At 42.3% G+C, this 16,779-nt stretch overlaps 1 protein-coding gene across 2 annotated transcripts in view; it reads right to left on the minus strand.

Moving 5' to 3' along the window:
- Window positions 1-16,259, minus strand: part of ctso (cathepsin O) — a 72,063-nt gene extending 55,804 nt beyond the window's left edge. For both annotated transcript variants that reach the window (XM_043708810.1, XM_043708809.1), the window contains exons 1-2: window positions 15,829-16,259; window positions 513-630 (exon numbers count right to left, since the gene is read on the minus strand). In XM_043708810.1, coding sequence (XP_043564745.1) covers window positions 513-630; window positions 15,829-16,050 — 340 coding nt within the window. In that variant the 5' untranslated portion in view covers window positions 16,051-16,259. The remainder of the gene's footprint in view (window positions 1-512; window positions 631-15,828) is intronic.
- Window positions 16,260-16,779: the final 520 nt, after the last annotated feature.

A 16,779-nucleotide genomic window follows, 5' to 3' on the forward strand; every position in this document is an offset into this window, starting at 1 on the left:
CTGTGTCTTACGATCTTATACTCCACAACCACCTGATGAAGGAGCAGTGCTCCGAAAGTTAGTGCTTCCAAATACACTTATTGGATTATAACCTGGTGTTGTGTGATTTTTAACTTTGTACACCCCAGTCCAACATCAGCACCTCCACATTACAAGAACTGATTTTTTAAATTTTTAATTTTTTTTACAACTGGTTACATTGTTATATCATTCCAATATGATTTAGGAACTACATGTTCATCTACATGTATACAGAAGTCTCCAGAGTTCCACATAACTCACTACTTCACTACAATCTGTGCATTGAACAATGTACCGATCACAACACACAATGTACTCTGAGAAATATATCCAACGATGTTCCAGCATTTGAATTTAAAATTGTTTCAAAATTCTGTTAACCAAAATGCATAACAAACATACTTAATGCTAATTATTCAAAATTTAGTACATTGCACCCAAGAATTGTAGGCTTTAAGTATCAATATGCATGTCAAGAAATATTATATTACCTCTAAATACTTGAGGTGGGATATCGGAGAACTGGTTGATTCCAAAAGTAGCAAAGCCACTTTCATTCAAGAAGATTGAAGAAATAAGATTCAGGGAGTAGTGTCTCCGTATGCTTTCCTAGAAATAAAACAATTTTGTTTCCATTATGAAACATCAGAAATTGAACAATTTAAAATAATTTCCATAAATTCCAAAAATGAACTTAGCTAAGTGTGAATAAATGTTGTTTCCTTTCTTTAATTGTTAAATCTTTCTTTTATTTCAAAATATTGGCTATACAAATAATAACTAGTGATAAGAATTCTTAATCTTCAACTGATCTTAGATTCTTATCAGTGCAACAAGGAAATGCTAATGTAAGATTATAAATAGCTTTATTGGTTAAATTTCAAACTATGCTTCTAAATCAACATAATTACTATTCATCTCCAATAAGAGAGACATTGTAAAGGTAAAACAGGCAACATGAAACAATCAACAACAAGTGGAAAGTAAAATACTGTATATGAAAACTAACAAATTAACTCCCTTCTATATACAACACACTTAAAAATGAATTGCTAAATATATATCACTGGCAATATCTTTCAGTCGCAATGGACCAATTTACACTATTTTCAATATCATATACAAAAATCTGAAATGTTTATGTATTCATGAAGACTAGGATCAGGTTTGCATTTAACTTTCTACAGTTTAATGAAATGAAAAAACAATCCTTGGAAGCATTCATTCTATTTTTTTAAATTTAATCGGAGCTTCTATTTAATCCTTAGTGTATTTCACACCTCAAGAACATCTGGCTCCCAATGTATCAGAAAACAAGTGAAAAGTAACATATTTAAAATAGAGCATTTTACTGAAAAAATTATACAGTAGTAAAATGAGAAATAAACTGGAGAAAATAATTAGCACGCATGAAAGGAGACATTCCAAATGCTCATCTTTTTGAAAGATTGTGAGGTTTTTCCATTCATTGAGTACTTGCCTATCTAGTGCCTTTATCAAAAGTGCATCACTTAACATTTATCAGGGTTAAATTCCATCTGCTATTGATCTTCCTATCTGACCAATCCACTTACCTGACCAATCTAGCATCGACAGTCCTCACTTTCTCCCAAGCCATTTATACCCTTCTGAAACCTTCCTCCTCACTGTCAACACCTCTGCCAATATTTTTGCCATCTCCCAACTTACTTAACATCTCCCACTAACATTCTCATCCATATCATTTATGAATATCATTAACAATAAGGAATGCAGCACTGACCTTCATGGTATGCAACTAGACCCAATGCCCCAGATTCTGAAACAGCCTTCTACCACCACCCTCTGCTTCCTGTCACTAAGCCAATTTTGGATCCAACTTGCCAAATTACCTGGATCCCATGAGCACATCACTTTTCTTGCAGGACTTTATCAAAGACTTTACTGAAATGCATATGAACTGCATCAACTGCCCCTCATCCAAACACTTAGTCACCTCAATGTAATTTGTACAATGCAAAAGATCTGAGCAGGGTTCAGTGAATATTTTGCCTCTGATTTCACTAAGTTAAATGACGATATTGACGTTCTGATTCAGTAGGAGTGTGAAATATTAAATAAACAAAATGAGCAAGAGCATTCTGGAATTGTACAAGATACTGCTTATGTCACAGCTAGATTTCAAAATACAGTTCTGCTCTACAAAGAGTACAGAAGGGATTTACAAGAATGGGCCCCTTATCTAAGGAAGGACATGCTGGCCTTGCAGCTGGTTGAGAGGAGGTTCACTGGTATTCCAGGGATGAAGGACTTGGCATATGAGGAATGGTTGAAGACTCTGGATACTCTATAGAGTTTATTGGTCATGATCAAATGTCAGAACAGAGTCAGTTACCCAATTTCCGCTCCTTTATCTTGTCTTATGTTGCCAGGCCTTGGAAATTGCAGTTATGAGGAAAGATTGGGTAGACTGAGGTTATTTCCTTACAATGGAGGAGGCTGCCAGGCAACTTTATTACAAAATAATGAGCTTGGATAGAGCGGACAGCAAGTTGTTTTCACACCTCGTGAAGAGGTCAATTACCAGGTGGCACACATTTAAGATGCTTGGTAGAAGGATTAGAGGAGTGATGAGGAGAAACATTTTTCAGAAGGTGAACTCACTGCTAGCTTGGTGGTTGAGATGGAAACCGTCAATTCACTGAAAAGGAACGTGGATCTGCACTTGAAGCACTGTAACAAGCAAGACTATGGATAGCGTGCTGCTGAGTAGGAATAGAATGGGTAGTTAGTTTATTCAGCTAGTGCAGACACAATATGTTAAGTAGAGTCTTTTTGGGCTGTAATGTTTCTATCATGCTTTCCCTTTCAGTTCTGATAACTTGAAACCATTTGTACAAACTCTCACAACTTGGGAGACTTCATAAGCTAACCTGCTTTTCTGCTAGAGTCAAAATATTCTCCTGAGCAGAATAAAAACCAAAAGAACTGAGGATGCTATAAATCAGAAACAAAAACAGAAATTGCTAGAAAGGCTGAGCAGGTCTGGCAACTCGGATTTCTCTTCACAGATCCTAATGTTTCAGGTCCCGAAACGTTAACTCTGATTTTTAATCACAGATGCTGCCAGACCTGCTGAGCTTTTACAGCAAATTTCTGTTTTTGCTCCTGAACTGAATACCTGATTCTTTTGCCAGGATGAAACTGAAATATGATTCTTCTGAAAGGAATTAAACTATCACCTGATTTTGTTTTGATTTACGTCATAAATTGAGCAATATAAACATTCAATAAGAAAACACCACAGGTATCTGTGCTTGGCACTTAATATGTAGGAGAAAGTGAGGACTGCAGATGCTGGATATGTAGTTGAGAGTGTGTGCTGGACAAGCACAGCAGGCCAGGCAGTATCCAAGAAGAAGGAGAATCGACATTTCAGGAATAAGCCCTTCATCAGCAATCGAACATAGAACATAGAACAGTACAGCACAGAAACAGGCCCTTCGGCCCTCTGTTGTGCTGAACATGACAGCAAATTAAACTAATCCCTTCTGTATGCCCTTGGTCCATTCCCTGCATATTTATGTACCCATCAAAGTCTCTTAAATGCCCTATCATATCAGCCGTCACAACCACCTTGGCAGCATGTTCCAGACTCTTGCCACTCTCTGTGTAAGAAAAAACTTGCACCTCACATCTCCTTTGTACTTTCCCGCTCTCACCTTGAATGTATGGCCCTAGTTTCAGACATCGCAACTCCAGCAAAAAGATTCTGACGATCAACCATATCTCCACATTTCATAATCTTATAGACTTCTATCAAGCCGTCCTTCAGCCTTGTGAGATATTGTATTCATTTTACCAACTCACTCACAAGTGCACTGTTTATTATACTGTATTTCCATTCATTCATAAAACTGTGTCTTTATATTACATTTTACTATTACAAGATACAAGTTAAAACATCCCTTCCAACTCATTACTGCTTACTTACATCTTTCAATTCTTATCGGTCCCATGCTGCAAGCAGTGTTTGGACCTGTCTCTGAGTAAAGACTACCCCTTAGTAAGTATTGATTATGTAACCTACTCAGAACAATACCATCCTTACCATCATGTCTCCATAACATTTGAAACTATGGGAAGATTATAATATTATTACCTTCAGCGTAGTGTCAGTGATCAGTCAGTTTCAAGGATGTCCCCACTGATTCTGCTGACTACACCAAGTTGTGGGATAGTTTCGACATAAATCAGTGAGTGGCAAAAATAGGCACTTTATTGAGCATCAGCAGTCGCACAGTTTGAGGCATTGATGGAATTTGAAGTACAGTTTTTAACAGCAATAATACCAGAATAACCATCTCTTGGGATCTGCATAGATTGCATATCATCAAATAGTTTCCTCCGCTAGCATGTAATGTTTAAACAGATACTAAATAGAGCTGCTACCCACTTTAAGAAACTTACTGTTAAAGCAGCACTTCCATGAAACTGGATGAATGAATGGTAATAGTAAATGAAATCTCATGACCAAGCTGCAGAAGATCAGTTTAATATCCTATATACTTTCGTTTAGAGCATAGAATACAGAACATTATAGCACAGTGCAGGCCCTTCGGCCCTTGATGTTGCACTGACCTGTGAAATTAATCTGATGCCCATCTAACCTACACCATTCCATTATTATTCGTATGTATGTCTAATGCTCATTTAAATGCCATTAACGTCAGCGAGTCTACTACTGTTGCAGGCAGGCCGTTCCATGCCCCTACTACTCTGAGTGAAGAAACTATCCCTGAGATCTGTCCTAAATCTAGCACCCCTCAATTAAAAGCTAAATCCCTTTGTATTAGCCTTCACCACCTGAGGAAAAAGGCTGTCACTGTCCACCCTATCTAACCCTCTGATTATCTTATACGTCTTGATTAAGTCACCGCTCAACCTTCTTCTCTCCAACGAAAGCAGCCTCAGTTTCCTCAGCATGTCCTCATTCGACCTTCCTTCCATACTAGGCAATATCCTAATAAATATACGTAGGGAATCTAATCTAAATCTCCTCTGAACCGTTGCCAAGGCTTCCACATCCTTCCTATAATGCAGTGACCAGAACTGTATGCAATACCCCAGATGTGGCGTCACCAATGTCTTGTACAGCTGAAGCATGACCTCGTGGCTCCGAAACTCAATCCCCTTACCAATAATCGCCAACGCACCATATGCCTTCCTAACAATCCTATCAATCTGGGTGGCAAAGTTCAGAGATTTATGCACCTGGACACATCTACACTGCCAAGAATTTTACCATTGGCCCAGCACTCTGCATTCCTGTTACTTCTTTCGAAGCGAACTACCTCACACTTTTCCACATTAAACTCCATTTGCCACTTCTCAGTCCAGCTCTGCATCTTATCTATGTCCCTCTGTAACCCACAACATCCTTCGGCACTATCCACCAACTCTGCCTACCTTAATGTCATCTGGAAATTGACTAACTCTTCCTTCTACGCACACTTCCAGATCATTTATAAAAATGACAAATAACAGTGGCTTCAAAACAGATTCTTGCGGCACACCACTGGTAACTGAGCTCCAGGATTAACATTTCCCATCAATCACCACCCTCTCTTTTCTTTCAACTAGACAAATTCTGATCCAAACCGCTAATCACCTATAATCCCGAAATTCCGTATTTTGTGCAATAGCCTATCATGTGGAACCTTATGAAACGCCTTACTAAAATCCATATACAGAGGAACCTCAATTATCCTAATAACAATTATCCAAATTTTGGATTATCTGAAGAAGATCTCAAGGTCCCAATAGAAACATTACATCAAAGACGTGTTTCCAAAACTGATTGCGTCTTTTGTTTATGATGATTAAAATGAACTCAGCTTACTGAAATGCTGCAGAGAACAGTCCCGGACATCAATGGGAGCCTAGGCACCGTCTCCAAATGACTGACCGCACGCCCTCTCTCTCTCCAGACACTTTTCCTGAAGTTATACACAGGGGTTACCTGAATACCTCCCTTCCCCAGATAATGTTTCCAACATTGTCCTGTACAGAGTAAAAGTGGAACCTGACAAAACATTGCAGTAACAAGTTGTGTGCATACGCGGTCGCACTATTTGGAGACTCACCCCACAAAGGCAATAGCAGTCTTACTGTTGGTGTCCAGTACAGCTGCCCTGGAGTGGCGGCAGGGGGGAATGGGGGGACTCACGGGGGCTGACAGGAGTGGGGAGGCCAGGGTGGCCAGGTTACAGATGGGGGTGGGACGAAGGAGCGGTGCTGGATGGGGTTGAGGGGTGGGCAGGTGATGGAGGTGAGACTGGACGGGCGTGGGGGGCAATGTTGGACAGTGGGGGCTCGGTGTTAGATTAGATTACTTACATTGTGGAAATAGGCCCTTCGGCCCAACAAGTCCACACAGACCCTCCGAAGAGCAACCTACCCAGACCCATTCCCCTACATTTACCCCTTCACCTAACACTAGGGGCAATTTAGCATTGCCAACCTGCACATCTTTGGACTGTGGGAGGAAACCAGAGCACCCGGAGGAAACCCACGCAGACATGGGGAGAATGTGCAAACTCCACACAGACAGTCGCCTGAGGCGGGAATTGAACCCGGGTCTCTGGCGCTGTGAGGCAGCAGTACTAACCACTGTACCACCGTGCCACCCCAATTGTACCAGCCTCCACCACTTCCTCTGGTAGCTCATTCCACACAGGCACCATGCTCTGCATGAGAAAGTTGCCCCTTCGATTCCTTTTTTTAAATCTTTCCCCGTCACCTTAAACCTATGCTCTCTATGTTAGATTACTTACAGAAGTAAGGACGGGGTTGGGGAGCGGTATTGGATGGGGTTGGGGCTCGTGCGCAGTTTCCTGCTACCTAGTCTCCTGAACTGGGAGCGGACTTAACAGAAAACTTCAAGCCCCAAAGGAGAGGCACTGAATCAATTAACCGAATAATAAATTATCTGAATGAAATAGCGCCCGCCCATCTCATTCAGATAATCAAGGTTCCTCTGTACACCACATCAACCACTTTACCTTCATCCAGCTGTTTGGTCACCTTCTTGAAGAACTCAATAAGGTTAGTTGTGAATCTACCCTTCACAAAACCATGTTGACTATCCCTCATCAAATTGTTCCTTTCCGGATGGTTATAAACCCTATCTCGCATAACCTTTTCCAAATCTTACCCATAACCGGAGTAAGGCTCACTGTCCTATAATTACCAGGATTGTCCCGACTCCCCTTCTTAAACAAGGGAGCAACATTTCCAACCTCCAGTCTTCTGGAACTACTCCTGTCAACAATAATGACATAAAGATCAAAGCCAAAGGCTCTGCAATTTCCTCCCAGGCTTCCCAGGGAATCAGAGGATAAATCCCATCTGGCCCAGGGGTCTTATCTATATTCAGATCTTCCAAAATTGCTAAGACCTCCTCTTTGTCAACTGCAATCCCATCTAATCTTGTAGCCTGTACCGCTAACATTGCTCTTTTCCAATGTGAATACTGCTGAAAAATATTCATTAAATACTTCCCCATGTCCTCAGATTCCACACACAACTTCCCACTAGTCATTCTTCTCTAGTTGTTCTTTTATTCCTGATATACCTATAGAAGGCCTTAGGGTTTTCCTTGATCCTATTCTGCTATCAACTTCTCATGTCCCTCCTGGCTCTTCTTAGCCCTCCCTTTAGATCTTTTCTGGCTAACTTATAACTCTCAAGCCCGCTAACTGAGCCTTCATGCCTCATCCTCACATAAGCCTTCTTCCTCTTGACAAGAGCTTCAACTTCTTTAGTAAACCATGGCTCCCTCTCTCGAAGACTATCTCCCTGCCTGATAGGTATATACTTATCAAGGACCCACAGTAGCTGTTCCTTGAATAAGCTCCACATTTCAAGTGTGTCCATCCCCTTCCCCATCCTATGCATCCTAAATCTTGCCTAATCACATCATAATTGCCTTTCCCCCAGTTAGACCTCTTTCCCTGCGGTATATACCTATCCCTACCCATTGCTATTGCAAACATAACCGATTTGTGGTCACTATTGCCAAAGTGTACACCTACTTCCAAATCTAACACCTGGCCGGGTTCATTCCCCAGTACCAAATCCAATATGGCATCGCCCCTTGTTGGCTAGTCTACATACTGTGTCAGAAAACCCTCTAACCTTCCTGCACACATTGAACAAAAACTGCCCCTTCTAAACTGCCCCAGTCAATATTGAGGAAGTTAAAGTCCCCCAGAACAACTACCCTGTTACTCTCACTCCTATCGAGAATCATCTTTGCTATTCTTTCTTCTACATCCCTGGAACAATTCGGAGGCCTATAGAAAACTCCCAACAGGATGACCTTTCCTTTTCTGTTTCTAACCTCAGCCAAAATTACCCCAGTGGATGAGTCCTCAAATGTTATTTCAGCTGCTGTAATACTATGCTTGATTAACAAAGTCACACCCCCATCCTCCTTTACCATCTTCTCTATTCTTACTGAAACATCTAAATCCCGGAACCTGCAACAATCTTTCCTGTCCCTCCTCCAGCCATGTCTCTGAAATGGCCACAAACATCAAAATCCCAAGTACCAACCCATGCTGCAAGTTCACCACCTTATTCCGGATGCTTCTGGCATTGAAGTACACACATTTGAAACCAACATCTTGATTGCCGGTACCCTTTAGTGACCTTGTAAATCTATCCCTGACCTCACTACCCTCAACCTCCTGTACACTGGAACTACAATTCAGGTTCCCATCACCCGGCTGCATTAGTTTAAACAGCTCCCCCCCCCGTCCCCCCCGAAGAGCATTATCAAATTTCATCCACCCCCCCATTGCTTACCCCTTTAGTACACATATAATTTCTCACTTATTTAGATCATGTAGGTTTAATATTTTTACTAACATTGCTAACTGGACAAAAGGAGCAACAATTCTAAATTATGTAAGCTCAGACCCAATAGACATTTCAATCCCATCAGGAGTAACGGCCATTTAGCAAGTACTTAACTATCGCCTGCTCCCCCAGGACAGGTGTCACGCAAATGTTTGCGTACAACAGATACAACAATGTAAGACCACAGTGCTAACATTTTAACGTATGCAAGAACTGTGTATAGAGAGGTTACAGCAAAAACTGCACTTTGGATTCCATCGCCTCCTCGAACTGTGCTACTGCTGATGCTCAATAAAAAGGCTATTTTCACCAGTCACGGATATCAGTCGTTATTGAACATGATTTCATAACTTGGCATCGTCAGCAGGACCACGGAGGACACTGCTGAAACTGACTGGTCATTGACACTACTCCAAAGGTCAGAAAGTTTCTACTGACCTAGTCACCGAACGTAATCCCAAAACCACCGTGAGTTGGCCATTTTTTGAATCCCTATATCTGGACCTTGAGCTGAAATTGCCTACGATGCGAGAGTTTGGAAGACTATGAGTGACTTCAGTGAGCTGTATTTGACCTCTAAAGGCAGGTTGGCCCCTCCTGACATAACCAAGGATGAAATGCTGCAGCAGTTACAAATTTATCTTGAAGCACATTTCTACTTAGGGAAAACCCTAACCATAATCAAGCAGAAATACAATATTCCCAAAGGACAATAGACCCCGAGATGACATCAAACCAGTCTGGGAAGAAATCATCTGACATAAAGGCAAGAACAGAACTAAATGGTCCCTTACATTAATGGGACAAATTCGCTAAAGGAAGGAAGTCATGTCTTGATCAACCCATGATCTGGAATTAAACCATCTTAAACAGCAATTAAAAGCAGTGCAAGAACAGCTGCAAAAAGAGGGATCAAAGCGTGGAAAAGATGAACTTAAAAATCAGGAGCTTGAGAAAGAAAACAAGAAACCAAAGGACAAGATAACAGTCCTGTCAGTTTCTTCCCTGGTTCTCAAGCCTGTACAGAACTTATATCTGACTACCCACGACATCCAGGAAGTGATTCAGCAAAACCAAGCTATCGTCCTTGGGAGACAGACGTACAAAGGTGGTGGGTCGTTCAGCAGTGAAAGCAATGAGGACCATATATCCCCGACACCGTTTTTATGACCCCTTAAAATCAAGAAGCAAAAATAGCAGTAAGACAAAGGTTACAGGACGACACTGAGGTGGATATTGCGGTAAAACAGACCGAAAAATGCACTATGCATGACGGTGCGACCCCTGAAAGTATAGACGAGTGGTCTAAAGAAATGCCTCACCTAAAGAGGTGGTCTATGAAGATGTGGGAAAGCCTAGGCTGGTTAAGGGGAGTATATATGCTCTGCCCCTGGGATGGAATACAGAGTCTGAATGTCATTGTTACTAAAAGAGAAGGATGAGGCAGTCCAAGGCGCCCCTGGAGAGTACAAGCAAGAGCTCCAAGCTGGCTGGTCAGCAATAAAACATTGGTTATAGGGTATAATCCACCTAAGACCAACTGGATGAAAGTCACAGCTTGCTGTCAAAAAGCTGCAGAGGAAGTCCCAGAATATGAGGAAAGGTTTAGGACGACCTGGAAAGAGTATGTAGGATTCCCAAATATGCAGGACCATAGGGACTTTGAAGGTTATGATTATGGCCTGCTGAAGTCTGCTTTCAAGGCCAGACTTAAATCTGAGCTGACTAAAATGCTGAAGTTCACCAAACCAGACTGGGACCACAGAGGGACTAATTATTATGAACTGGTGGACCGAGCCCACCAGCTTGACCAAGATATGGGCTCCAAACTGCAAGCACTACAGAGAGGACAAATGTAACCCCGGAAAGACCCAGGACAAAACCCAGGGAAGTGTTATGTCTGTGGGAAGGAAGGCCACTGTGGGGCAGAGGGGAAAAGGGCAAAGTCACCCAATAACCAATAAAGAAGAGGACACCCTGAAAACTGAGACTAAGACAAATCTCCTAAAGCAGTTTAAAAAGCAGAAGCTGCTGAAAATGACAAAACACAGAGAGCCCACCCCGTTCCCTTCTACCCTCTTACAGGTTTTATGCCAGCACAGAGGAAGATGTTAACAGGATTGTATGTGAGCATGACAGCAGGTGACCTGGACATCGAGTGCCTCTTGAACACAGGAGCAGAATTAACGTGCCTAGTTCAGGTGTATGAGACCAAATTCCTGCTAGACAGGGCAGCTTACAGAGGAGGTACTGACAGGATCGAAATTAAAAGGAACCAGCTCATGCAAATTGCATTCAGCCCACCACCACCCCCACCACCTTCCGCCCAGGTTAGGAACCTTTGTATGGTTCTCCCCGCCGCTCCTCAGAATGGATATCTTCACCCAACTAAATTTGCATTTACATTTCGATGATGGAGAGATAACATGGTCGATCAGAACCCTACAAAAGGACGAATTAAAACACCACCCCATCTGTGCTAAAGACAAGGATGACTGCCAGTTACTGCAAATGGACCCTGCAACTTTTACAGGAACACCTCCACCTTGCACTAAACAGTACCCCAACAACTCAACGTCTATTGCAGGAAAACTGTCGATAATTCAGAAGATAAAGGAGAAAGGGAGTTTGGTAAAGACCCACAGCACCTCTAACAGTCTGATGTGGCCTGTGCAAATGGCAAATGGGGATTGGAGATTAACTACAGATTACAGGAAAGCCAACCAACGCATTGATCAAAAAGGTCCCACTCGCGGCTGACCCCTCTACTATAGTCAGTGCCTTAACACCAGATGATAAATGGTTCTCAGGCATAGATATGGTCAACAACTTCTGATCAGTGCCTCAGCACCAGAAGTAAAGGACCTAAAGAGAGCACTCTGTTCTGCATAAACATTGGGGATCACCAGTAACAGAAAACCTTTCATATTATAGCAGCGTGCGTTGGTACCTGGGACTTTGATGTTGTGGCCATTACGGAGACATGGATAGAGCAGGGACAGGAATGGCTGTTGCAGGTTCCGGATTCAGATGTTTCGGTAAGAACAGAGAAGATGGTAAAAGAGGTGGAGGTGTGGCATTGTTGATCAGGGACAATATTACAGTTGTAGAAAGGATGTTTGGGGACTCGTTAACTGAGGTAGTATGGGCTGAGGTTAGAAACAGGAAAGGAGAAGTCACCCTGTTGGGAGTTTTCTATAGGCCTCCGAATAGTCTCAGAGATGTAGAAGAAAGGATAGCAAAGATGATTCTCGATAGGAGTGAGAGAGGCATGGTAGTCATGGGGGACTTCAACTATCCAAATATTGACTGGGATCACTACATTATGAGTACTATAGATGGGTCAGTTTTTGTCCAGTGTGTGCAGGAGGGCTTCCTGACACAGAATGTAGACAGGCCAACAAGGGGCGAAGCCACTTTAGATTTAGTACTGGGTAACGAGCCTGGCCAGGTGTTAGATTTGGAAGTAGGTGAGCACTTAGGAGATAGCGATCACAATTAGTGATGGAAAGGGATAGGTGTACTCCACTGAGCAAGAGTTATAGCTGGGGGAAGGGAAATTACGATGCAATTAGGAAAGATTTAGGAAGCGTAGAATGAGGAAGGAAACTGCAGGGGATGAGCACATTAAAAATGTGGAGCTTATTCAAGGAAAAGCTCCTGTGCCCTAGATAACTATGTACCTGTCAGGCAAAGAGGAAGATATAGAATCCGTGAGCCGTAGTTTACTAAGGAAGTGGAATCCCTGGTCAAGAAGAAGAAGAATGCTTTTATGTTAGGACAAAATGTGAAAACTCAGTTAGGACACTTGAGGGTTACAAGGAAGTCAGGAAAGACCTACAAGGGAGCGCAGAAGAGCCAGGAGGGGACATAAGAAGTTGTTGGCAGATAGGATCAGGATTAACCCTAAGGTTTTCCATAGGTATGTCAGGAATAAAAGACTGACAAGAGTTAAATTAGGGCCAATCAAGGATAATAGTGGGAAGTTGTGTGTGGAGTCCGAGGAGATAGGGGAAGCACTAAATAAATATTTTTCGACAGTGTTCACTATAGAAAATGAAAATGTTGGCAAGGAAGATATAGAGATACTTGCATCTAGACTAGAAGAGATTGAAGTTCACAAGGAAGAGGTATTAGAAATACGGCAGAGTGTGAAAATAGACAAGTCTCCTGGGCTGGATGGGATCTATCCTAGGATCCTCTGGGAAGCAAGGGAAGAGATTGCCAAGCCTTTGGCATTGATCTTCAAATCGTCTACAGGAATAGTGTCTGAGGACGGGAGGATAGCAAATGTGGTTCCCTTGTTCAAAAAGTAGAGACAACTCTGGCAATTACAGACCAGTAAATCTCACTTCACTTGTTGGTAAAGTGTTGGAAAAGGTTATAAGATTTATAACTATCTAGAAAAGAATAATCTGATCAGGGACAGTCAGCACGGTTTTGTGAAAGGAGGTCGTGCCTAACGAATCTTATTGAGTTTTTTGACAAAGTGACCAAACAGGTAGATGAGAGTAAACCGGTTGATGTGGTGTATATGGATTTCAGCAAGGCGTTTGATAAGGTTCCCCACAGTAGGCTATCAAACAAAATGCGGAGGAATGGGATTGTGGGAGACATAGCAGTTTGGATCAGTAATTAGCTTGCTGAAAGAAAACAGAGAGTTTTAGTTGATGGAACATGTTCATCTTGGTGTCCAGTTACCAGTGGTGTACCGCAAGGGTCGTGTTGGGTCCATTGCTGTTTGTCATTTTTATAAATTACCTGGATGAGGGCTTAGAAGGGTGGGTTAGTAAATGTGCGGATGACACTAAGGTCGGTGGAGTTGTGGATAGTGATGAAGGATGTAATATGTTGCAGAGAGACATAGATAGGATGCAGAGTTGGGCTGAGAGGTGGCAAATGGAGTTTAATGTGGACAAGTGTGAGGTGATACACTTTGGACGGAGTAATCGGAATGCTAAGTACTGGGCTAATAGTAAGATTCTTGGGAGTGCAGATGAACAGAGAGATATCAGTGTCCATGTAAACAGATCCCTGAAAGTTGCCACCTAGATTGACAGGGTTGTGAAGAAGACATACAGTGTTTTGGCCTTTATTAATAGAGGGATTGAGTTCCGGAATCAGGAGGTTATGCTGCAGCTATACAAAGCGCTGTTGCGGCCACATTTGGAGTATTGTGATCAGTTCTGGTCACCGCATTATAATAAGGATGTTAAAGCTTTGGAAAGAGTGCAGAGGAGATTTTCTAGGATGTTGCCTGATATGGAGGGAATGTCTTACAAGAAAAGACTGAGGGCCTTGAGGCTGTTCTCGTTAGAGAGAAGAAGATTGAGAGGTGACTTAATGGAGACATACAAGATAATCAGAGAGTTAGATAGGGTGGGAAAGGCAACCCACGCAGACACGGGGAGAACGTGCAAACTCCACACAGTCAGTCGCCTGAGGCGGGAATTGAACCCGGGTCTCTGGCGCTGTGAGGCAACAGTGCTAACCACTGTGCCACCGTGCCGCCCACTGTAGTTAGGGTATGGAATGCTTTGCCTGCAACGGTATAGATTTGCCAAGTTTAAGTGCATTTAAGTCGTCATTGAACAGGCATATGGACGTACATGGAATAATGTAGGTGGGATGGGCTTCAGATTAGTATGACAGGGCGGCGCAACATCGAGGACCGAAGGGCCTGTACTGCGCTGTAATGTTTTTATGTTCTATATGTTCTATGTTCTATTTGTCCATGAGAAGGACAGCTATATGACAGCGGTGCTGACCCAGGAACATGGGGACAACTGAGACCTGTTGGATATTACTCAGGGCTAAAATTTTAATGTATGCAAGAACTGTGTATAAAGAGCCTACAGCAAACACTGTACTTCAGATTTCATCGCCACCTTGAACTGTGCTACTGCTGACGCTCATTGAAGAGGCTATTTTTGTCACTCATTTATAGGTTGTATCCTACTGTAATAAAAACATTGATTTCACGATGGAAATACTAACAATAATAAATGTGAAGGGATTCAGTGCCTTGAACTGCCTGACCTGTTATCTGTGAGCATACGTGTAAGTGACTTGTTGCTGCATACTCTGCTTGCCAACAACTGTTGCCAGACACCTGGCACCACATTCAAACCGACGTCAAGAAAACAATATCACAGAAATCACTAGTTTTTTGGGAACATCTTTCTTCAATGTCAGTGTACAGCACTGTTGCTTTCTTGCTCACTGGGGAAAAAAAACACTAGCTTCTAATTTAAACTTAGTAACTTTTTATTCTCTTTGGCTGTTTATTTTGGCTGCAAAATGCCTTTTTGGCTACTATTTTCTCACGATATTCAAATTATTTTGGTTGCCCTCTCCATACTCCTTGCTAAATAAAACAGAATATGACAAAAATATCCCACTTTGAAGAATGCCAAATTCGGGTTATTCAGCAGTAAAGTAAACCATGAATATTTGGAAGTGATGACGAAAAAAACATAAGAAAATCTGTTGATTATCTGTTGATATGTCTATTTGTAATCGGTCCCACTATTCAAAGTAAAAATCATCTTGCGTTTCAATGTTGTGCAAACGATGCAATTTCAACTAAAAACGAGATTCCCTGTTTCGACTTGAGTTTGCCAATACTGCCACACTGTACACAGAGCCCAGGGAGATTATACAGCAGATCACCACCCAATACTGCTACACTGTATATAGAGCCCAGCGAGATTACACAGCGGATCACAGGCCAATACTGCCACACTGTGCACAGAGCCCAGGGAGATTATACAGCAATCACCTCCCAATACTGCCACAGTGTACAGAGCCCAAGGAGATTACACAGCAATCACCTCCTAATACTGTCACACTGTGCACAGAGCCCAGGGAGATTAAACAGCGGATCACTGCCCAATACTCTACCTGGAACACTTTGTATTTCTGAACGAATTCGGGGCTTCCTGCCGCGTAGCTGCGATTAAACCTCCAAACGAACTGCTGAAAGAGTTTCTCTGAATGAGCAGCAGCTGCTTCTCGGCTGATGTTCCTCGGCAGCTGGAAACCCAGCGGTTGCCCCACTCTGCAAGGTCCGGGCAAAGCAAACCGGATGCTGGGAAGACACAAGAGCAGCAGAGACCAGAGCATCGTCTTACGTTCAGGGAGCGCGATGCAAAGTAAAATCCTGAAGTGGCCCAATGTCGGCAAGTACCAGCCACCGCCCAAAACAAGACAAACTGTTACCAATGCTGGCGAGCTAAAATGAACAAAACCACCAAGTGCGTGCTCTCGGCATTCAGCAGGGTCTGGCAGGATACGCGCAGAGAAAAGCACAGCTAATAGTTCGAGTCTGGTCTTTCCACCCAAACCGACTTCCGGATCACGAACAGATTTCAACAACATCCGTTGGTTGCACTTTCACTTTGACTCTGTACTTTTTTTTGACTGAAAGTGTATCTTGAATTGAAATAGCAAATCACCCAACGTTTGTTCAATGCAAATCATAAGTTGGTTGAAATGGCGATAATAAGATTCCATAGATAATATTTATTTGCAATATGTGGGGAAGTAGCGAGAAGGTGGGGTTAATTAACTGGCCGTTTTAAATAAGGGTGTAGGTGGCATAAAGTCTTTAGGGAATTTGACGTACTTCTGATCTTTTACAGAACAAGAGTTGTACCAGAGAGGGAATAGAGAGCTGAAAGGGAAAAACATTAGTCAAGCTCTTACGTTTTAAGATTGGTTTTCCCCTAAAGTATGGTAGCAATTTAAATTGGACTAGGCTGTATTTTTTGAATTTATAGCTAAACTATTTCATAGAACTACAAATAATCGTTGAATAAAAACTCAAATAAAATAAATTAAATAAGGGTGGTG

The sequence above is a fragment of the Chiloscyllium plagiosum genome, chromosome 19, assembly GCF_004010195.1.
Source record: "Chiloscyllium plagiosum isolate BGI_BamShark_2017 chromosome 19, ASM401019v2, whole genome shotgun sequence".
Classification (NCBI taxonomy): Eukaryota; Metazoa; Chordata; class Chondrichthyes; order Orectolobiformes; family Hemiscylliidae; genus Chiloscyllium; species Chiloscyllium plagiosum.